At 39.3% G+C, this 24,516-nt stretch overlaps 1 protein-coding gene across 1 annotated transcript in view; it reads right to left on the reverse strand.

The window, feature by feature from the left end:
• The window catches only part of LOC145408996 (putative neural-cadherin 2), a 364,003-nt gene that overhangs the window by 316,137 nt on the left and 23,350 nt on the right, over window positions 1-24,516 (reverse strand). The window contains exon 3 of the mRNA XM_080279567.1: window positions 11,709-11,824. Within this exon, the coding sequence (XP_080135693.1) occupies window positions 11,709-11,824 (116 nt within the window). The remainder of the gene's footprint in view (window positions 1-11,708; window positions 11,825-24,516) is intronic.

Below are 24,516 nucleotides of genomic sequence, written 5' to 3' on the forward strand. Positions count from 1 at the left end.
TGCAAGATAAATTATTACAGATACAAAATATTATCAAAAATGACTGACAAAAAGAACCTTTACATAAATCACAAAAAAACCTCACTAGGCCTAAGAATTAACCCTATGCTACACAGCACAAGAAAAAATGCAACAATAGTTATACTCAAATTACACAGCTGCTAGATGGTTGGAGACTTCCTGAGCACTCACAACAATAACTGTACAGGGGAGGACAGAGATGTGAACAAAATGAGGAGCAGATCTAAGTGGCCATTAATGTAGAGACTGAGCTCATTATATAGGGGCCGGCAGAGCTTGATACAACTTGTAAGAAGGACGCGCAAATGAAGCCATGGGGACAAAGAGTTGACAATCCCGCACTGAACAACAGAAAGGACGACTTACGCTACTATAACGGTAGAAGGGGGGACTGAGGCAGAACACGCTCGTGATCAAACATGCAGCATACTGTGCGTTAAAATTACACAAAGGATGATGAAATCATAGGCTATGTAACACCTCCCCACAAAGAAAAAGAAATTTACAAAGGAAATTTCTTATTACTCTAAAACAATCTGTCTAAAGTCTAGATAAGCAATCTGCAATAACATTTTCTTTCCCCTTGACATGTTGTAAGTCTAATGAATACTCCTGAAGAAGTAGACTCCATCTTGTCAATCTCTGATTTTTATCTTTAAACTTACTAAGGAATTTCAGTGGGTTATGATAGGTATAAATGACTATGGGGTCAAAACCAGAACACAAATAAAATGAAAAATGCTGTAAACCCAAAATCAAGGCCAAAAGCTCTTTCTCAATAGTGGAGTAGTTCTTTTGAGGTGGAGTGAACTTCTTACTGTAATAAGATACAGGGTGTTCAATACCCTGATCATCCTCTTGCAGCAAAACAGCCCCAGCTCCTGTATCACTTGCATCAACAGCCATCTTAAAAGGCTTAGCAAAATTTGGAGTAGCGAGCACTGGCTGACTTAAGAGAATAGCTTTAAGTTTGTTGAAAGAGGATTCACAGTTATCGGTCCAGACAAATTCAACTCCCTTTTTCAGTAGGTCTGTAAGTGGTGATACAAGAATTGAAAAGTTAAGAACAAATCTCCTGTAATAACCTACCATTCCCAAAAATCTTTGTAGCTCTTTCCTACTTTTAGGTCTGGGAAGATCACTTATAACCTGAACCTTAGCTCCTGGCGGTGCAACATGTCCATCACCAATTACGTACCCAAGGTACTGAACTTTAGCTTGACCAAACTCACACTTTGATAAATTAGCTACAAGATTAGCCTGAACTAAATGCTCAAGAAATTTACTGACATGGCATAGGTGATCTTTCCAGTTGTCACTGAAGATTAATACATCATCAATATAAACAACACACCCTGCCAAACCCTCTGTTACAACATTCATGAGCTTCTGAAATGTGGCTGGTGCATTCTTCATACCATATGGCATTACCGAACATGCAAAAGTCTTTCCTAGTGTTACAAAACATGAGATCTCCCTAGCACGTTCAGTCATAGGTACTTGCCAGTATCCCTTTAACAAATCAAACTTACTTATGTACCTAGCCTTTCCGATCTTGTCTATGCAATCTTCCACACGAGGGAGAGGGTAAGTGTCTGTTTTAGTTATCTGATTAACACGTCTGTAGTCAATGCAAAGCCGCTGTGACCCACCTGGCTTAGGGACTAGAGTGACAGGAGAACTCCACTCGCTCTGACAGGGCTCAATCATCTTGTGGTCCAACAGGTAGCCAAGCTCCTCCTGGATGAGTGGAACTTTCACTGGGTTCACACGGTAAGGAGGCAGTTTAATTGGCTTTGCGTCTCCAACATCGACATCATGCATCAACACAGTGGTTCTTCCTGGAGTGGCACGGAACACTTGCGGGTACTCCTGCAGTAATGCCGAAAACTCTTGCCTTTCCTCGGGAGGTAGATGAGAAAGCTTAGTCTGGAGATCATTCATGATATCAGGATTCTTCCCCAAACTATCACTCAGGCTCATGCTGCATGGGAGAGCTTCACTTGCAGACTCGGGTGGAACAGCTACAGTGCAGGCTGGATTATTTTCGTCCCGCCTGTGATATAAGTTTAGCATGTTGATGTGACAAAGTTGCTTGCTCTTTCTACGATCTGGTGTGGCGATGACATAGTTGACATCACTGAGTTTCTTCGCCACGAAATAAGGACCACTAAACTTGGCTTGAAGAGGTTGCCCATGCACCGGTAGCAGAATCAAAACCTGATCTCCTGGCTGAAAGTGGCGTAACCTGGACTTCTTATCATACCAAGTCTTCATCTTCTCCTGAGCAGCTCCTAAATTCTCTCTCGCCAGCTGTAAAGCAGTGGACAGCCGTTCTTTAAACTTCATCGCATACTCCAGCAGGTTGACGTCATCTTCCTCCGACAGCCAGCATTCCTTGAGTAACTTAAGGGGTCCTCTTACTTCATGGCCAAACAGTAGTTCAAAAGGTGAGAAGCCCAGTGATTCATTTGGAGATTCTCTTGCAGCAAATACAACAAATGGAAGACCTTTATCCCAGTCTTTCTGATGTTCCAAACAGTATTTCCTGAGCATCGATTTGAGTGTTTGATGATATCTCTCCAACGCTCCTTGGGTCTGGGGATCGTAAGCTGAAGACGTGATCTGGGTGATGCCCAACTCTTTCAGAGACTGCTTGAAAACGTTTGACATGAAATTACTTCCCCAGTCTGACTGTACCTCCTTGGGCAGACCAAACTTTGTGAAGAACCCTAGCATTTCCTTAACCACGTTCTTTGCTGAGATATTTCTAAGTGGAATGGCTTCAGGATAACGAGTAGCCATATCAATCAGGGTCAACACATAAGAAAATCCTGAAGAAGTCTTAGGAAGAGGGCCCACAATATCCACCAACACACGGGTGAAAGGCGCCTCAAAAGGAGGAATGGGAACTAGAGGTGCAACCTTTTCGGTCTGATTACACTTCCACACAACTTGACAGGTGTGACAAGACTTACAATACCAGGAAACATCCCTGAAGATACCTGGCCAGTAGAAGTGTTTCAAAATGCATGCCACAGTCTTCCTCACTCCAAGGTGTCCTGCCAAACTGGAATCATGAGCCACTCTAATGATATCCTGCCTACAAACACGAGGGATGACAACTTCATGTACAACCTCCCATTCACAGTCGGCTGATGCTGTTGGGGGTCTCCACTTCCTCATAAGCACTCCTGACTTTATATAATAACAAGTAGAAGCACCGGCTGACTCTTCCTCACTGCAAGCAGAGTTAGCTAGACCTTTCAACTCAGGGTCAGCAACCTGCAACTCAACCAACTCTTGACGAGACAAATTATCAACACCACGGGGTACTGCCTCATCTGGTGAGTGGTCCAAATTAGCAAGAAAAGTGTCAGCTAGGATAACATCATCATCATCATTATCTTCAAAATCACCAGTAACTTTAGACTTAGCCCTAGTGACAGCACATGCAGGGAACACATCAGGGACATCGCAATCCCGGGTCGCAGCCACTGGCTCACTAGACAACTGAGGAGCTGGACGCACTTGACTTCCACCAATATCATTTCCAAGTAAGAAAGTTACACCTGACATTGGGAGTGTCTCAACCAACCCAACCATAACGGAACCATTAGCAAAACCAGACTCTAAATTCACTCTGCACAGAGGGACAGAGAAGTAATTATTCCCTACACCTTGTAAGATTACAGTTTCATCAGAGGAATTAACATTAGAGCCTAGAACACTGGTCAGCATAAGGGATTGGCAAGCACCTGTATCACGATATATTTTAACTGATTTCCTGTCATTACTGTCCAGAGGACTGACAAAACCATCAGACAGGAAATTAGCACATGAACTCTTGAGAGTGTCACCCACGTTACTGCTCAAAAGAGGAGCTCCATCATGAGAATTTAAGTTACCCCTCAAAGCAGGTTCAGTTAACTCAGTTAAAGAATTCTGGGAACTCTCAAGAGTGGACACTAGACCAATTGACTGAATATTTAAAGACTCCTTTTTGTTCACATCACGCTGTCTCCTGAAACATTTCTCCGTAGTATGACCAAGCTTACTACAATAAGTACATTTACTTTTCCAAAATCTAGAGGTGAAGCTGGTATTTACTTCCTGAGAAACATCATCCTTATTCTCTTTCTTGTTACCTGTACTCTGAGTAGAGGCAACGTACTTACGCTCAGCTTTTCCTTTTCCTCTAGAATATCTCTTGTGAGTGAGAACATATTCATCAGCTAAAACTGCAGCATCAGACAAATTATCTATTCTTCTCTCATCAAGATATAGGCTTACATCTTTACAAATACACCTCTTAAAGTCCTCCAGCAAAATCATCTGCTTAAATTTACCAAAATCAGAATCCACATTCTTAGAATTTAACCACTGCTCTAACAGATCTTCTTTGGTTTTTGCATACTCAACATGGGATTGCATATCTTGCTTGTAAGTTGTCCTAAATTTTACTCTATAAGCTTCAGGAACAAGCTCATAGGCCTTAAGAATCACGCTCTTAACTACATCATAATTATCAGATTGATCCTGAGGCAAAGATGCATAAGTTACTTGAGCTTTACCGGTGAGAACAGCTTGAAGGAGTACTGGCCAATGCTCCTTGGGCCAATTAAAACCTGTAGCTACCCTCTCAAACAACTGAAAATACTTTGTTAAATCAGATTCATTAAAAGGAGGGACAAGTTTAACATTTTTAGCCACATCAAAATCATCAGAGCTAGATGATCCAGTTCCACCTTGTTTCATGCGATACTCATGGTCTGCCTGAATCCTGGCAAGTTCAACTTGTGCGTGTATCTGTGCCTCCTGAATACGAGCCTCCGCCTCCTTAGCACGAGACTCCTGCAGGGCTAGCTGTAACTTAGCTAATTCAATCTGCGTTTGCTCATTTGGAGGAGTTACATTAAACAAGCTTTCATTAATCATGTCAACAATTTGATCTTTAGAATGATGAGAGCGAACAGCAATTCCCAATTGTTGAGCAACAAGCTTAAGTTCATTCTTTGTTCTGTTTTCTACATCACACACTGTTTGCACATTTGACAAAAAATCTTTGGCTTCATCAAGTGTAGAAATAGTAGACATCATGAATAAATCACAGTCACAAAATATCAAACAATATCCTTATGATAATATCCTGAATATCCTGATAAGAGGTCGCCAAATTTATGTTACGGAACAGAGAAAGATAATGTACACTTTAAGTGAGAATACTAAAAATCACTACTGTCCCGTAAAGTTCCAGGTTCAAAACAAAAGAGTTAGGTAAAATTACAAGTTAAAGTTTAATGCTCAAACTAACAACAAAACATTCAGGACTCATAAGGATAATGTAATGGCAAAAAACAGGTTAAATATATGGTTAACTGCAATAGCCTCTATTAACACGAAATTAGCAAGAGTAAATTTATCTAAGTCAGCCCTGATAAAATGAAAATACACTGGGTAATGCTCAGTTAATGCAAGATAAATTATTACAGATACAAAATATTATCAAAAATGACTGACAAAAAGAACCTTTACATAAATCACAAAAAAAACTCACTAGGCCTAAGAATTAACCCTATGCTACACAGCACAAGAAAAAATGCAACAGTTATACTCAAATTACACAGCTGCTAGATGGTTGGAGACTTCCTGAGCACTCACAACAATAACTGTACAGGGGAGGACAGAGATGTGAACAAAATGAGGAGCAGATGTAAGTGGCCATTAATGTAGAGACTGAGCTCATTATATAAGGGCCGGCAGAGCTTGATACAACTTGTAAGAAGGATGCGCAAATGAAGCCATGGGGACAAAGAGTTGGCAATCCCGCACTGAACAACAGAAAGGACGACTTACGCTACTATAACGGTAGAAGGGGGAGGGGGGAGCTGAGGCAGAACACGCTCGTGATCAAACATGCAGCATACTGTGCGTTAAAATTACACAAAGGATGATGAAATCATAGGCTATGTAACAATATATATATATATATATATATATATATATATATATATATATATATATATATATATATATATATATATACATATATATACATATATATATATATATATATATATATATATATATATATATATATATATGTGTGTGTGTGTGTGTGTGTTTCTCCCTCATCTTAATGATAAATGCTAATTTGTACAGGGTCAGTATACAGTATATTACAAGTTCTCTAGAGAACAATGTCTAGTAGGAAATTATCGAGCCCCTGATTCCACTACTTTTCCTCAAATCTTTTTCACATCAGCATCCAATTTTTATCTACTTGGGCAACTGGTGAATATTATGTATTTATCAAATGAATTCTTGAAGTTGCTCTATATTATTGACTAATTCACGACAAAATAACGATTCGCTACTCTTACACCCGTGTAAGTAGCAATCAGGAGAGAGTTACGGTATATTTGCTTGCACGCGCGCGCGCGCGCGCGTGTGTGTGTGTGTGTGTGTGTGTGTGTGTGTGTGTGTGTGTGTGTGTGTGTGTGAATAGTATATCTCAATAATTTTGATCTATTAATATTTGCTTGCGCGCGCGTGCGTGTGTGTGTGTGTGTGTGTGTGTGTGTGTGTGTGTGTGTGTGTGTGTGTGTGTGTGTGTGTGTGAATAGTATATCTCAATAATTTTGATCTATTAATAACACAAATTGTGTGGAAGCACTGAGTGAAAACCAAGTGGTAAACCTATTTTTGGGGAATAATACATTAAATGTCATGGTCATTTGGCAGTGTAAACTTTTCCTCCTACCTACAGAAACATTTGGTGAAAGGGTTCCAAGGCAAGAATGAAGGGTGTTGTTTATGAGAACAATAAGTACCAGGGCAAAGCCATATCGTAGCCCGTGTGGCTGTGTGCTAACAATATAACTAAAGCAGCTTTGGTCCAAGAGGTATTAACCCTTTCAGGCACAGTCGCGCGATTCGCGTGATGTCGGCTTGCACTCCGCCAGACACAGTCACGCGACTCGCGTCCTTAAGGCCCCTTCAAGGCCCAAAAATATTCGTCAGAAAAAAACTTATAGGCCGATTTGCGTGATTTTTTGGCGCGTCTTAGGGTAGCCAAGGCCTACTGGAGGTAAGTCATTGGCAACACTGCTTTGCCTTATCAGCCTCAGCCCGCTCCCTCCAACCTCAGTGTTTGTTGAGCAGTCAGCCAGTGATGTTTGACAGCTCGTGGTTCCCTTTAAATCGTCCATAATTCTCCTCCTCTTGCCCAAGGCAAAGACCCTATTGAATCAGTGAGATAATACATTGTATGTGAACATATAGTGATGTGATATTGTTGATGGAACATTCATATATGTATTGAAAAGCAATTCTGGCCGTTAGCAATCGTTGGGCCTTGGAGCCAGACACATGGTCAGTGTAGCGGGGTTGCACCACTCCACCCCCCCCGTAGGCCGTATGGCGTGAGTGGAAATACGTATATAAATGAAGCCAAGGCATAAATATATATTGTGTGAAACATACTGTGGATGGCTTGGTGAAATTATGGAGCCAGCAAGCGTTATGTGTGGCATGAAACAGTGTTGTGAAGGGGCAAACCTGAAGTTGGGAGGGGAGAATTACCGGTGTTTTTAGGGCTGGAATTATTGTGATTCTGATAGTGTAAATGCGTATGGAATTGTATGAAATATACGTCAAACAAGCTGCGAGTTTCCGTGAACGAGTGTGGTGTGTGCTAAAAATAGCGTTGCCTCATGCTCTCAGGGAGAAGCTGACTCACACACACACACTACATAACTCCTTATCTTCAAATCCGTGGTCTAACTGGATCAACACCCCTGGAGGAAGTGAGTTCTGCAAATTTTGTTGATATATGTAATAATCTATTACCATTACCTCTCACACTTTCAGACAAATATCCATTTTCTCCTACAGATTACACATATGAAAGAAAGTAAATCTCCACAGCAGTAACTATAGAAGAGTTATGTTTATGTGTAGTAGGTTATAACAATAGAAAAACATCCATGGAAGATGTAATAGTCTGTACAGATAGGGGAAAAAGAAAGTTAGTAGCATAGTCTTCAGGCCGGTGTACGAGGAAGAAACAGTGTGTGTAAAAGTTGGTAGCGATCGGAAGAGTAACCTCACTTTGTCGGCCAATTACTCGAAAACTATTAGACTTATCGATTTCCTGTTACAACCATCATCAATACCACTAAATTCTACGTAAGATCAATACCAGAATGTAAGCCTTTGGTAGCGTTTTGGGGGTAAAAGGCGAGAGAAATGTTTTTGTTCCTAGCGGTTGTTGTGTGACATGACAAGCGCTCGGAGTAATAACATCATTTTGTCGGCCAGTTACTCGAAAACTATTAGACTTATCGATTTTCTGTTACAACCATCATCAATATCACTAAATTCTATGTATGATCAATACCAAAATGTAAGCCTTTTGTAGCGTTTTGGGGGATAAAAGGCGAGGGAAATGTTTTTTTCCCTCGCGTTTATCAGTGACATTCGCTCGGAGTAATAACCTCACTTTGTCGGCCAATTACTCGAAAACTATTAGACTTATCGATTTTCTGTTACAACCATCATCAATACCACTAAATTCTACGTAAGATCAATACCAGAATGTAAGCCTTTGGTAGCGTTTTGGGGGTAAAAGGCGAGGGAAATGTTTTTCCTCGCATTTGTTATCAGTGACAAGCGCTCGGAGTAATAACCTCACTTTGTCGGCCAATTACTCGAAAACTGTTTGACTTATCGATTTTCTGTAACAACCATGATCTATACCACTAAATTCTACGTATGATCAATACCAAAATGTAAGCATTATGTTACGTTTTGTGCGATAAAAGACGGTGGAAATGAGTGTCTCTTCCCGGCTGTTACCATTGAGAAAGGCTCGTAGTAATACTCTCATTTTCTCTGCCAATTACTCGGAAACTATTGGACGTATCGATTTCACGTTTGAACCATGATGAAGAGCAGGAAATTCTATATATGTACAATACATAAAAATGTAATATTTCTCATAAGAATTCGTGGTTACGTAGACGGGAACATTGCGTACGCCATGCGCGCATCACGAAAGTCAATCACGCACGGAGTGCCTTGTACTTTTTTTCGATTTACTCGAGAACTATGAGGCGTATGGGGTTTTCCCGTCACAGTGGGAAAGCTGGATAATGGGGGCATATTACTATGTAATAAAAACGTTAGGTCCCTGGGAAAACTTAGCTCTCAGAGGTCAGTGAAAATTTTTCGAAAATGGCTCTCAGTTTTTGACCATTTTCTCGAAAAGTATACATCGTATCTAAACCAGATTGGTTTCGTTAGAAAGCTGATGAAATTCTCTATGAAAAAATATTAGATCATTTTCCTGTAGGATGGAAAACATTCAAACGGTGATGTTGGGAAGTCAAAAATGTTTACTCGACATGCCTTCCAGGGCTCATAACTTTCTGTGCTGTTGTTTTCCTGTGTTTTGGTCATGTTTATCAGATAGAACAAACATCCATGCATACCTGGACATAGGTTTCATGGGAATACATTGATTTTGGGGGGGCGAAAATAAGGCAAGAATGTGTTTCATTCGCTCAAATTTGCTCAAATTTGCCGCGCGCGCGCTCACCGGCCGGGCGGCTTCGTAGTCGAAATTCCGGGATCAGAAAACTTATTGAAACTTATCGTGCGCGAAAGGGTTAAGATAGTGGAAGATCTGATGCTCAGGCAAGTGGCTGACATGTTGGTTTTAGAGAAAAATAAGTCAATGGCCAATGTCACATGATGAGAACTTAATTAGTTTTATTCGACTTCAACCAGCATTTCTGGGAGCATTAATGGTAAGGGAAGGAAGAAGGGTTTCGATTTTGAAGAGATTCAGTCGAAGACAAAAGTCATAGGATGAGATCAAAGGTTAAGATCACATGGCAAATTCAGCTTGAACAGCTTTGTTCTGATTTAGACCAAACTTGGTTGAATGTTGAGGATAAAGCAATGACAAATTTCGACCTTATTATTGTTTCGGTGTGCATAAATTTTCTAAAACAGTTTTAATGTAACTTTAACCAACATAAGTGTAGGGCTGACAGTCAGGTAAGGGCGTGACCTATTGTTTGGTCATTGGTCAAAATCACCTGACAAGGTCAACTTAAAAATTTTTATCCGACTGAGATAAAACTTTTTTCAAGTTGTTCACTATAATCCAAGGGCAGTGGAATCTGATCTAAAGAAGAACCCATAAAACGTCTATGTCACAGAGCAGGGTCAAATTTTCTACTCTATAACTCAGACAGCTTTGATTTAATTTGAATCCAACCTGCTGAAAGGATTGATGGTCAACCACGGATGAAGAATTTCAGTTTTGAGAACAATAAGTGAAAGGTCAAGGTCACAGAGCTAAGTTAATTCACTGCTCACACGATATGGATCAAATGTAGTGGAAGAGTTGAGGATCAGACAATGATGAAAGTAACTCGATTTTCAGCATAATCGTTCGGATCATGGTCCCAGAACAAAGTCATATATTCAACTAGTAGACCAATTGTTGCTGCTGATGTTGCACTATCTGCATAATACCTCTTGTTACTCCTTTGTTGTCTTTCTTTCTGTTTGAAGCTGCCTTAGTTGAAGCATCAATACTTAATTCTTCCGCAATTCTCTTATGCACTATTTACAGCTATGCATCTCTGTCTTACTTTTTACTGTACTTGCTCTATTCAAACTACCTTCTTCATTCTTAATGCCGCTTCCAAAGTCACATTTTGTAGTGATGCTGTCGATCGCAAGAACAAATACAAGAACATTTTTAGAACGATAAACACGCAGTACTTAGTCTCGAAATGATTGGATCTTGAATTGGCTCTCTCTTGTATTTTGTTTTTCTCTTGGAAGGAACAGTTATTACGGGCTCGTGGCTTTTTGTTCTTCTTCCTCGCATAAAAAAAAAAAAAAAAAAAAAAATGCCCAATGCAGCTCACCATGTTTGACTCACGAGATGTAACAGAAGGGTTATTAGACCTGAGATCTCGAAGCGGAACGAAAACCTCCTTCACATAGACAAAGTACGCTGCAACATTTTGTGCAAATTACCACGATGATTCAAAAACACAGGATCGTAAATTTTGTGTGTTTATATGTCTTGTTACCGCAAAAATCCTTTTTAAATGCCCAAATAGAAAAAAAACAGTCCAGGGGTTTTTGGTCTGACGAACAATTGAGCCAAGTCTGCAGCAAAGTGGTGAAGAAATAAAGGAATTTTGTCAAGCTGAAAATGCATTAGGAAGAAACAGTGGAAACACAGTAGTTATTTACATTTATTTTTCATGACGTGCAAGATGCTTGAACTTCCTACCCTTATGCCAAATGTAAAATATAATAATTCGAGTAAACCATTTCAAAACCATGGGTTATCTGAAATTAACTGTCGTTAAGAGCTTGCCTATACCTTCGCATACTCTTCTTATTAGTAAAGTCGTTAGTTTGCTTGGGGTGTCTGTGACAAAAGTGTGCTTAATATTGCACCTCTTCTACTTGTAGCTTTCTGACAGTAGTTAACGTTCCTAACCTGAGAGAGTACTTGGTATGTTTCATTGCTCATGGATGATTCTCATTGATAAAGAGGCGTCAAGGAAGTCAGTGACTGAAATAACATGTAAACACAGTGCAACAACAGGCAAACTTTTATCCTTATCTTTGTATGTTTCACACCCACATACCTTTCGCTGGAGTTCGTAGTCGAGGGCGGCTGCGAGTGTGATGGTGCCGGAGTGCTGGTGGATGGTGAACAACCCGTCCCCGTTGCCACCACTGATGCTGTACACCACTGACCCTCCTGATGGAGTCAACAAACTAAAATTATCATCATAATCATCACTCGGGGAGACAGACTGACGAATGAGGAAGTGATGGAGCGTTGTAGTGTGGATGTGGATGTGACAGGAAGCATTAGGAGAAACACACTTAGGTGGTTTGGCCATGTGGAGAAGATGGAGAGCGGGAGACTGACAAGAAGAGTGTATGTGAGTGAGGTAGAGGGGGGGAGAGGGAGGGAGAGGTCAAGGATGAGATGGAGGGACGGAGTGAAGAGGTATATGAGAGAGGGGAGTATGACCTGACAGCAGGACAGTGAAATAGGGCGGGACAGGGCGACATGGAGGCGATTTTTTTTGTGGTCAACCTTTACGGGATTAAGGCGTCTGGCAATAGATAGACAGGTAGATCATCATCGTCATTCCTCCCTGTTGCCTCTGCTGTCGCTAAACTTTAGAATCATCATCATCATCGTCATCACCAACATCATCATTATCATCCATCCCTGTTGAAGCCGCTGATGCTCTATAGCACCTTACGTCCTAATGGAAAAAAAAAAAAAGGAAAAAAAAACACAGTATCAATTTGTCATTATTCTTACCACCAACTTCTTTATTAATAATCCTTTTCTCCAATGCTAGTGCTGATCACCACCTCACCTCCTGATGCCGCAAACAGTTCCTACACATTACAGGACAACAAACAGCACTCTTTAGATGTGCTGTGAAAAACGGATACCTACTATAAAAATCGAAGGAAATTTTGAGTGATGCACAAATTATGATCTTACAGAGAACTTACTGAATACATAACATTTATAAGAATTTGATGACTATGAAATTAGGAAGACACTGCATATGTATCTAATCCTGTTCACCTTTGACCACCTTCCATGTTAACATCTGAAGACGAAATTCTGCTTGGAGCAAAGCAATATTTAATTTCTTTGCTCTCTCTCTCTCTTTCTCTCTCTCTCTGTGAAACTTCGAGTATTCGATATGCATTTTTTGCCTGTCTTGGTACCTAAGTTTTGGGGTAATTATATTGTTTTCTGTCTGTCTGTCTGTCTGTCTCTGTCTCTGTCTCTGTCTCTCTCTCTCTCTCACACACACACACACAATTATTCATATATATATATATATATATATATATATATATATATAACACATACACATAATTATACGAAAGGCCTTTGGTTTCTTTTACTTTGGTTTCGTCAAAACCCTAAAAAAAGATAATCATACCCCAACACCGGCAATAACTACTTCTCTCAGTAACGTTTATTCGGCCTCTCCAGGGCACCTTCTGCTATTCCTGAGTCTTTGGATCACTACTGTTTTTGAACTGGCATCAGATGTTCAGAAAGGATTTTTGCAAATTTTGCATTTTCTTACTTTTTTGTTTTAAGTAGAATGTACAATGGCGAAAATTCTGGATATTTCTTTTGGTTAACGCAAACTCCAAAGGGTCCTCAACAACTTGTACTTTTGGAACTTGTTCATATAATTTATCGGTTAGCGTGATCCACCTCACAAAGTTCTTATTACATATCGACATACAGACACGAACTTAGGATTATAGCATTTGGTAAATAACTTATCATTTGGCTATTTCTATATGTGAAACACATGATAGGCAACGTAATAATTCATTGGGGTTCGTCAACAATCTTAGATGTCATTTTGCTGACACAAGACACCACAATCGAGGAACAAGTGTCTTGCTCCTACAATAACAGCATTAAATACTCTTTATACGTACGAGAAACTCTCTGACAATAATTCTCTTTCTGCCGACCACACCTCCCCCTCCCCCCCGAATAGTGTTGTACCGAATTCATAGTCCCTCCCCATTCCCCCCTCTCTCCCTCTCTCTCTCTCTCTCTCTCTCTCTCTCAGGATTATGTTGTACTGTATCTCTCTCTGAACATAATCTGTACCGTCTCTGTCTGTCTGTCTGTCTCTCAGATTTATGTTATACTTCATCTCAACATAATCTGTACCGTCTATGTCTCTGTCTCTGTCCCTGTCTGTCTGTCTGTCTGTCTGTCTCTCTCTCTCTCTCTCTCGTTCGAACGAAAAGATCATTCTTCTGTGCCTCTTTCCCTTAATTAACATTCCCTTCTGCGTAGGCTTTTCCCCTCAGAGTTGAGTTGGTCGTGCCTTTGCTGTTATAGATCAACTCACGCTATTTTCTTTTTGTCGTCATCATTTTTATTTCAATCATATATCTCACTATTACGTCGAGTGGTATGGGATCCTGAAACAAGATGAGGCAGACACAACACAGTATCTAACTAGGACACTGGACAGACAAATTTTGTGGCGGTGTAGCCTATAATCTAACAAGTTAAATTTTTCAGTTTGGTAGGCATGAGAGAATGGGGGGCGATGTATGAGTACTGTTACACCAGCGCGGAACTTCATCCAGTCATTCCTTCGTACGAATATATATATATATATATATATATATATATATATATATATATATATCCGTGGTGTGGTGCTGGAAGTCGGGATGGTGAATAGTGTGGTGTAGTGTGGTGTAGTGTGGTGTGCCTTTGATAAAGTGGTCAATATCCAAGGCAGTGAAACAACTTGCGTCAGAAAATCAGTAATGTGAAACCGACGAGCAGAATCACTCCTTGAGATGCTCCTGGATCTAAAAAAAAAAATGCAATAATTAATAAAGGACGTGGTGACTGATGGGGAATAAATTAAGGAAAATTGTTTTGAAGGGAAGTTATAGAATTGCCGTACGAATCGGTTTTCAGAAGTAGAGAAATACCTTAGATCTACAGCGGGAATGTGAATTTCAGCACCTAAAGGCAGTGAAAAATACGATGGAAGATAGGACTAGATCTAAAATGTTATCTGTCATATAAATGTAGAGATTAATGCCTGTATATTTGTGAATGCATATGTCATACCTGACAATTGGAATGCTAGACTGAAGGGGATATTCCGAAATGATGTAAAAAAAAATAATGGGGGTTTAATTTAGCCCGTCTGAGAATGTGATTATGACGGAGGATTTAACTGCAAAAGTGTATGTTGAAAAAGTGTTTGAGATGGTAGATGGATGGGAAGTGCTTGGGGTGAATTTAAGTATCAGTGCTGTGGCAAACGTTTGAGCTAAAGGTAGATTAAGAATCATAAATATCTTCCAGAAAAAAAAAGAAAAAAAAAGAGGAAAGAAAAGAAACGAAAGGGAGTGGAAACAATAAAGAATGAATATGGATGGTAGTAAAGAGACTGAAGGAAGAGTGGTAAAACAGGAAAAGTGTATTACGTGGATCAGCCAGTGAAAAGAGAAGATTAGACACATGAGCATTAGACAAGAGACGAATGGACATAGCCTAACAGGCAATCTTATCGAAGACTGGAGTATGAAAAGGTGACAAGGTAGAAGGAGAAGTCAAGTACACTACAAGGAAAATATTTGAGAGTAGAGTGGAAATAAAGTAATATAGAGATGAACTACAGAAACGTTAAATAGGAATAATTTCATTAAACAGCGCTCTCAAGCTCATATGAATTAATTTCAGCTCGGTAAAATCGTGTGACTTCGGGTGGAATAATGGGAGGATTAATGGTGGCCACGTTATCTTTTTTATGATTCTGTATTCACTGAGCTGAATAAAATCGTCTGCCGGTAGATGGAATACACTGAAAGAATTGCCTCGATCATAGAGGGCCAAGTTAATTAAGTGTAAGAATCATGGAAAGATTTTAAAGAGGTACCTGTAATTTATGGGGTATATTAGTGGCGTGTTGGTTAAAAGGAAGGGGACGCAGAGTTTAAGTGATAATATTGCTTAGTGAAGAGATGAAAGAGAGAAAAAAAAGCTCATTATATGTGAGGCAAAAAAATGTTGGGAGGCAAAGGAACAAAATGGTGATGGGGGTCGAGGGGACATAGTAGGTATGTGAATATGAATGATACATCGACAATGAAAAGTGATAAGTGAGTGTGCTCTGAAAACATGGCGATGCATCCAAACTTTCATACTGTCCTAGTACTATGACCCTTAATCGATATACACCATTATCGAATATCTTCCTATGCCCTCCCACACACTGCATGTCCTATTTTATATCATAACGTGATCAAATATTCAAGAGATAACGCCGCATCCTGAACTTGGAAACTGATTCATGATCTTCGAACCTGTATTAGATCTATTTGCACTTCAGTGGAATCTCATCTTCTCAAACCAGCACAATGTGTGTGCCAGTTCTGATTCATATCGAATCAAGTTTTCATGGGACACAGACAGACTCTGAACTTTGACCTAGAATATGCCGTTGACCTTTATGAATTCCAAATCAGAATCACTATTTCTCACTTCCACACACAGTGTAACTCCCAGTTTTGATGGAAATCAGATCAGGCATTAAAAAGATATATATTTTTTTGCTACATACATACATATATATATATATATATGTATATATATATATATATATATATATATATATATATATATATATATATATATATATATATATATATATATAGATAGATAGATAGATAGATAGATAGATAGATAGATAGATAATGACACTGACACTACTGATTCACAATAGTTAAGCCTTTGGCGATGGTAATGAATAAATATCGGGAGCTTTAAAGGTTACTGCGTATAAAACGACATGTTATGAGGTTTTATAGCATATCTTCCCGATCGGATTATTTCAATTTCTAGTCTGTTAACATTCAGTTAAAAAAATTTATGCCAACTCTGTTTATATTTCAGCATAAACAGCAGTAAAGAAACAGTAAAATGAAAAAGACAATATAAAAAGTTATATGAAAGAAAGACGTGTCAAAATCATCCTTATAATTGACGAGAATACGACCTGTACTGTAACAATAGTATGGCGTAGGCAGTGTTTGAAGAAGAGAGAGCATTATTCACGGGTGCTACAGGAAACAATAAATAAATGAATAAATAAATAAATAAACATGATACTCCTGAAGTGCTTGTAGAGTGAAACATATCGGCAGGTTAAAAGTTAACAAAACGAAGAGATGTGGCAGGGTAAGTTCATGTGCTGGGAAAAGTATCAGAGAATAATTTTGAGATGCTTCGGGCAATAGGACGAACATGCAGTGACGATTACCCACTTAGCTGCAGTTAATTTATTTTGTATTATATTCCGGTCAACCTCAGACAAGTTTGTTATTTATTCGAGAGCTCTAGGGCACTATTAATACATTCGAACAAAGAACAAAATTTTGAAATTCACCTCTGTCACCTCTCGACGATACTGTTCATCTTAGAAGCTTCTCTAACCGAAGAAGCAAGCTATAGCCTTCTATAACCTCTTTACTAAGCAAAGACCTTCCAAAGTTACGTGCAATTGTCTTTACACAGCAAGAACATTACATACGAATACATCACCGCAGCAAAAGTGGTAATATTGAAACCTGTCACGATTACCAATTAAACGGCGAGTACATGGAAAAAAAAAAAAAATCTTAAATAGCTTCCGCAGAACGACCTTACTCAACTCATAAAAACTCATAGCAGCAAAAATGTTAACAAAGTCCGCTGAAGTGGCAGGAATAACAAAGTCTGCTGAAGTGGCAGAAATAACAGTCTGCTGAAGTGGCAGAGGGGGTGTCATGTCACGAGCTAATGTTTGGAAAATCATTTGCTGAAGCCACTCCTTGCACGAGGTGGTAGGTTGGACGCACGTCATCCACTCGCTTGATGTAGTGTTGCCTACCTGTAATGCTTCCTTCATGTTTGTCATATTTTTTACGTGTCTGTCCTCCATTCTTCCGATTTCTCCCACCCGTCCTTTCACTCTATGTCACTCTTCTTTCCATTTCAGGTTGCTCTGCACTGAGTGACAAGCCAAATGGTTTCCTATAACTTTGGAAACTATTTACAACGCTGGGTGGTAACCATACAGACAAATAACGGGGTGACGTGAAGCATAATATGGTGCCTCAGTTAAGTGGGTGAGGAGCAAATGCGGCATCTACCCAGAAATTAACCTTCCGTACTCTTCCTCGCGCCTTGCTGTGGCGAGGGGTTGTCAGCCGCATGGGAACATCGGTTCACTGTACGGGATTGACCAGAGGTTGATGAGTCAGTTCGATAAGACAAACTAGGGTAGCACAACAACGACAACTCCCAGGATTTAGATTAAGGCATTAGATGACGGGAGTTTTGTTACACAACCAATGTTTCAAAAATTTTAATGCGCCCCTACCCCCGTCATTCTCTCTCTCTCTCTCTCTCTCTCTCTCTCTCTCTTGCACAGGACAATACCACTGCATCTTATCTCAGGGAAACACATGTCATGCATGCATTTCCGCTGGGCGTAATATTTGTATTATTTATATTGCATGTATTGTCCTTCCCTTGGTCCACAACATCTTTACGTTCTCGTGCCCTCCGATATCTCCCCTCCATCTATTCCTCGCCAACTGTTTCTCTTACTTCCTTTACGCTTCGTTGATATATTCTCCACTATATTCCAGCCCGCAAAGAGAAAAATTTGAGTCGGATTTTTGGACTGATCTGACTGATGGACAAAGTTTGTTTCCTACTTATCAATGTTGATTTATTAGTACAGCTGGGAATCAAGGTCTGCGTGCCATATTCTAGGGCAGTGGTTCTCAACCAAGGGAAAACTTATCCCCAGAGGGTACAAAATCTCATGGCTGGGGGTAAATATATCAGGCGATAAATGAAGTAATTTTTCTGAAATATTTACTGAATAAGTCAACTGGCCGAGACTCTGCAACAGCAATGATTCCTCTTATAGTGTTTCTAGCTTTTTTGTTTCTTCTGACTAATAAGAGTAAACCATATTTTGTCTTCCTTTATCAACTTTTTTACCTTGATATTAAAGGTATTTTAATCTTCGTATTTTCTGCCTTTATGCCTTTTATTATGTGGGGGTTGAGGGTGGGGAGGTACAAGGGTGGTTACATCAAGCTTTGAGGGTAAATGACAGAAGGAATGTTGAGAATCACTAATCTAGGGAAATACTGGGCATTAAGAAAGTGTCAAATATCTGCCTGAACAATCTTCGGAGTGTCGATGGAGACTATCATTTCCTTCTTCATCTATTTTAGCAGTTCAATTTTACCTACATTAGTTTCCTAGTACCTTTCCAAAACAATTGTCTTAGATTTCTCAGATACCCTCATCGGTAGCATGATATCGCCCAACGATAGCAAAAATACAGTACAATACTAGAGTTGTCGCGATCACCAGAGGGTTAACGAAGACAGTCTTAACACTCTCAGGTTCATATGGCTCACTCAGCTGAATAAAATCGTCTGGTGTTAGAAATGAACGCAAGAGGAAGCGTGTCCGTGGGAGGCTAAATTTTCTTGTGACTGGTGCCAATCCAAGCTTTTCCAGTATTTTTCCATTATATTTTCTTAATGCATTATCATCCCTCCCCCTCTTTTTTTTTTCCACTCAGATACATTTAGGCTGTCCCGGAAAAAGTGTGCCAGTCTTCATTGGGATATTCATTTACCTGATAGCTAGTCTTGAGTAATACAGTATATTATTATGGGTTGATGTCCAAACCATTACGTAGTTATAATTATTGATATCTTTATGGGCTAATTATGTTGGAAACCGGTATAGCTGACACTCATAAGGAATTGCAGCTCCGTAACAGTCTGAGAAATTCACCTATGGTGATATAGCATTCATTTCTCAAGTTTTAGTCAAGAATAATCCTATCCTACTTCGGCATACTTTGCCAAGGCCACCTTGCATATGATCTTTGTCTATCATGTTTGCTTGTTTTCTTAGTTTTAACAGATGCTGCATTAAGCCCAAAAAACAAGGCACGGATACCAGGCTACATACCGTCAGAATTTTAAATTTCCGATTTTATTTTGCGGGCAATGCAGAATGCTCCCACACGGGTGCTATTTCATGGTAATATTATGTACAAGTTTTTCTCATTCATTTAAGATGAGTCCGTGCTTATTAATTAGGTCACAAAATACATTGTGATGTTAAAATGTTTTGTGGTGTTGGCTATTATACGTCGAGGAATGAAGATTTACCGGTTTTACACATATGTACGAATATTTCTTGATTCATACTTTCATTCAAATACTCCCAGTGGTCACCAGCAAACGTACTAAAAGAAAAAAAAATAAGATTTTCGTCAAAGAGACTGCGATTCCCACGGACAGAGATCGCAGGGTCAAAGGAACAAACTCGGCAAAGAATCTATGGTTCATATCTCGACTCATATATGCAGAAACTTTTCATGATCTAGGAAGCAAATAATATTTAATATACCTGTATTTCTAATGTATTATTATTTAGAGATGATATGCGTAATACGGCTTACATTTCACAAATACTAATAATTATAACCATTGCTAGAATCTGTTATGTATAGGGAAAATAACGATCAGTAAAACTACGATGGTGTGAGTTCGTATAAAGAGAAATACTAATATAGCTCCTTAAAGTCATGGAGGATGCTGCTGTCAAGTCAAACTAACAGATTAATATGCTATAGTAAAATACAGAATTCGGCTTCGGCCCTAGAGCTCCAAGGTGCCTGGCGTAGGCTACAAACGTTTGTCAATAGATTTTTATCAACATTCAATGTGAACCATTTTATATGTGTCGTGACTGACTGCAGCTCGGACTCAAAAAAAAGAAGATAACAAGAAAAAAGGGTGCAAGAGATGTAAGAAGCTGGGCCAATTTCCCATCTGCCAAGAAACTTACCAATAAGGAGAAAAGTGTGGGAAACATCTGAGAAAACATGTGGCTGTTTTGTTTTTTGTTTTTTCTCTGTACAGTAGAGCGTGTCGTATCACAGGCAGCGCCTGTGGTGAAACAACTTTTTTTTCCCCCACTTTTAATACCTTTGCTGGTGACCGCTGGGAGTATTTGAATAAAAGCATAAATCAAGAAATATTCGTACATAGGCAATGTGTAGAGCCGATAAATCTTCATCTACCACCAGAAAACATTTGAACATCACAAAGTATTATGTGGCCTCATTAGTAGGCACGGGACTCACCTTAAATGAATGTGAACAATCTGCACATTTATTATGAAAAAACACCCGTACGTGAGCGTTGTGCATTGTCCGCAAAATAAAAAAGGAAATTAGAAATTCTGGCGGTATGTAGTATCTGAACTTAACTGCGACTGCTACGCCCTCCACGCTCTGCCACTCCTTTACCCAACTGGACAAAACTGATAAAATTCACGCAGTTTTTGTAACCAACTTGCAAGGGAACAACAGCAGCAACAAACTCTTCGCTTTGTAGCTGAGAAAAAGTGTTCTCTGAAACTTTTACTGCTGTCCTTTTTATCTTCGCAGCCGTATTCTAGAAACTTCACCACACCACTTGGAACTTTATTTAACCTTATTTTTAACCTCCTTTATCCAGTGGCGCCTTTATAACACTTTAGATTAGGCGACATATTATTATTATTATTAGTAGTAGTAGTAGTAGTAGTAATAGTAGTAGTAGTAGTAGTAGTAGTAGTAGTAGTGGTAGTAGTAGTAGTAGTAGTGGTACTACTACTACTACTGCTACTACTACTACCACTACTACTGCTACTTCTAGTACTACTACTGCTACTACTACTAATAATAGTAGTTGTAGTATCCCCCGACGATTTTACCAACTTCATAGGAAACGATTCAAACTGGAGGTGCAGAATATAAATTATGGTAATCCCTTCCCTTCAGGAGCTGAATAAAATTGTCTGAAGATAAAAAGAATAAATAAATCACGCCATTTTGAAAGGGAAGACTATTCTTGCTACCACCATACGATTATATTAAGCTCGGAGGATACTGCTCTTAGTGAAGGCGTAAGGGATGAAACAAAAGCATTCAAGGATAGAATGGTAATCGTACGCAAAAATATGTTGTCAGGTAAGGTACAAACTACCTACAAAGAAAATTCGCAAAAGTCTACGGAATTCAGTTACCGCGTTTCACACACACACACACACACACACACACACACACACACACACACACACACAATAAAGACTATCCATATTAAAAAAAAAATGGTGGCTAGCATTCGGTTGTCTTTGATCAAATCGTCACCAAAAATAAGTGTTTCTGCTCATCCACATAGTTGCTATTTCCTTGAGGTATGGTGAAAATTCGTCCACAACACTTCAATATATTTTGGCAACACACACACACACACACACACACACACACACACACACACACACACGGATCTCGCAAAGTTATGGACTAATTCTCGTCAAGCTTTCAGGAAACAGCAACTATTTGGAAGTACAGAAGCCTATTGCTTTTGGTAAGGATTTGATCAAAGACGACCGAATGCCAGCCACTGTGTATTCTATTTAACGGGAATGGCCTTTTGCGAAACGTGGTGACTGAATTCCGTAGAGTTTTGCGAGCTTTCTTCGTACAGTAGTTGGTTTGTAGGTAACATCCGACAATATATTTTGGTGGGCGATTAGCATTTGACCCCAGAATGCTTTTGTTCCACCTAGTTTTTTGTAAAAATTGATGTTTTTTACTAACTTTTAGACGCTGCATACCCGGGTTTCATTTTTGGCGGTTTAAAATGCTCTTTAGTTCCGCTTCCTGTGCGATTTATTTTGCACACTGCACCATAGTATTCTCTGTTGTCTTTCCTATAAATATTTCTATGATCGTTCTAACAATGTCTCTCTCTCTCTCTCTCTGCTTTTTTTTTTTTTCCCCTAGTCGGTGTGGTAGGTAAATGAGAACCTCCCACACTTCTGTCCTCTTCTTACACACGTGGCCTATATATTTACTTTCATTATGGGTCAAGGGGCCTCTCGATATCTGGATTTCCTGTATACTCTTCAGCGTGTATGTATGTACGTATGTGTATGAATGTATGTATGTATGTGTATTAAAAATGAGTAAATGAATAAACAAGCGTTTACTGGATTACAGAGATGTCATAAAGAGAATTAACGCAACAGGCCCGCGATTATAGGAACCTATATACCGTATTTATGCTCACTAACGCATGGCATTTTTCAGGCCATATTCTGTATTCTTGTTGGCTTAGTGGGCTAAGCTGTATCCTTTCCTCTGCAATTCATTTTTACATATTTCTACTACTTATACTTTCACTGCTTTGCCTTGGCTGCAGGGATCCAGGGTTAGGCTATTCAGCCTAGACAGTTTAGGAACGATTCACCAGTCACTCTTCCTGAACTTGGCTTATTAACCCATTAACCCATCACTTTGATGGTTATAGAATTGCATTCCAACGTAGTGAATGTTTATTTATTTTTTTTTTTCCTGTTTACAGAGTTCACTCCAAATTCTCGAGCGAATGAACTAGAACTCTGTCAGACATTTAAAAAGGTGGCAGGGCTAGGCACTGTGTTATATCGGAAACTATTAAAGCTTAATGGGATGTATGCACATCTTCGAAAAATTTATGAAAAAAGTATAACAGTTATCACCTAAGTGGCTCATCTCAAAATCTGCCACCATATTACTAAAAAAGGGCGCCAAAAATGATCGGACTGAGCATCTAAAATGTGATATCTCATATACTCTGAAAAGTACAGCGGATGTACACACATTGCTGGAAAGTTTATGAAAAGGTAATGCGTTCTCCAATTGACTCTTCGCATAATACATTACTATTTTGCTGAGAAAAGCAAAATGTTGACACAATGTGCAAGTAAACTTGGTTATCTTTGAAATTATTAAAGTTACAGGTCATATTACGTGTGGAGTAGCAGTAGTAGGCGTTATTTACGCGACTTTTGTTAAGAATAGTCAGGAGTTCTCAAATTGCAATACGGAAGTTGAATCTCGGAAATCATTAAAGCTAAAGCGAACCTACACATAACTTTGGCTATCGTTTGGAAATGTCACAGGTGTTACTTAAGTACTGTAGTAGGTGGTGACGTCCACCATACACTCTATGTAGTTCTGTCTTTGCATGCCTCTGCACTGAGTAACAAGCCAAAAAGTTGCCTGTAAACCAGGAAACTGTTTATTGCGTTGGAAAGGAAATGTATAGTCATATGACGCCTGATGTTTTGGTGTGTTAAGGCGCTCCATCAGGAGTGAGCGCATAAGGATTTATGTCAAAGGGTTGGTTTGAATTTACTGCGCATATGTATCCACTCATGGGCTACTGAGGTTAACCAGCTTTGCCTAAACGTGGGGACTGTGTATCTTAGCGCTGGGCTTCTACGGTCCTGATGGAAGAAAAAAAGACTGAATCGTGGATAGATAGTTATTTAAGTAGTTTTCTGAAAAATGTGTGCAATAATTTCAGGCAATTGATATGGCTCACTTCTTCTTTAAGCTAAAATAACATTAACAAGATTGCTTGCTTGAATACTTTCCACATTATGAAGTGGCAACTTCAGCATGTAAATATTCTTTTGTGTGGTATTAGTATATCTAATACTGAAATAGTTTGTACCAATAATATACGGGGATACTAAGGCACACACAAGGCAGTAAATTCCCGACCAGGGCTAGCCAATATTCGGTATGTCGGGTGGCCTTGGTGTGTGTGTGTGTATGAATGTATGTGTGTGTGTGTATCTTCCCGTCAATGTGTGTATTTCCCTGTGTGCCCATAGGTAAGTATGTAGGTTTGTTTATGTGTGGTTCTGTGTGTATCTTGATGTGTCTGTGTAGGTTTCCTTGTCTGTTTGTTTGCTGTGTGCATCTGTCAGTATTTCTGTGAAAT

This window comes from Coenobita brevimanus, chromosome 79, assembly GCF_032717465.1.
Source record: "Coenobita brevimanus isolate Jiangsu-jjx chromosome 79, ASM3271746v2, whole genome shotgun sequence".
Taxonomy (NCBI): domain Eukaryota; kingdom Metazoa; phylum Arthropoda; class Malacostraca; order Decapoda; family Coenobitidae; genus Coenobita; species Coenobita brevimanus.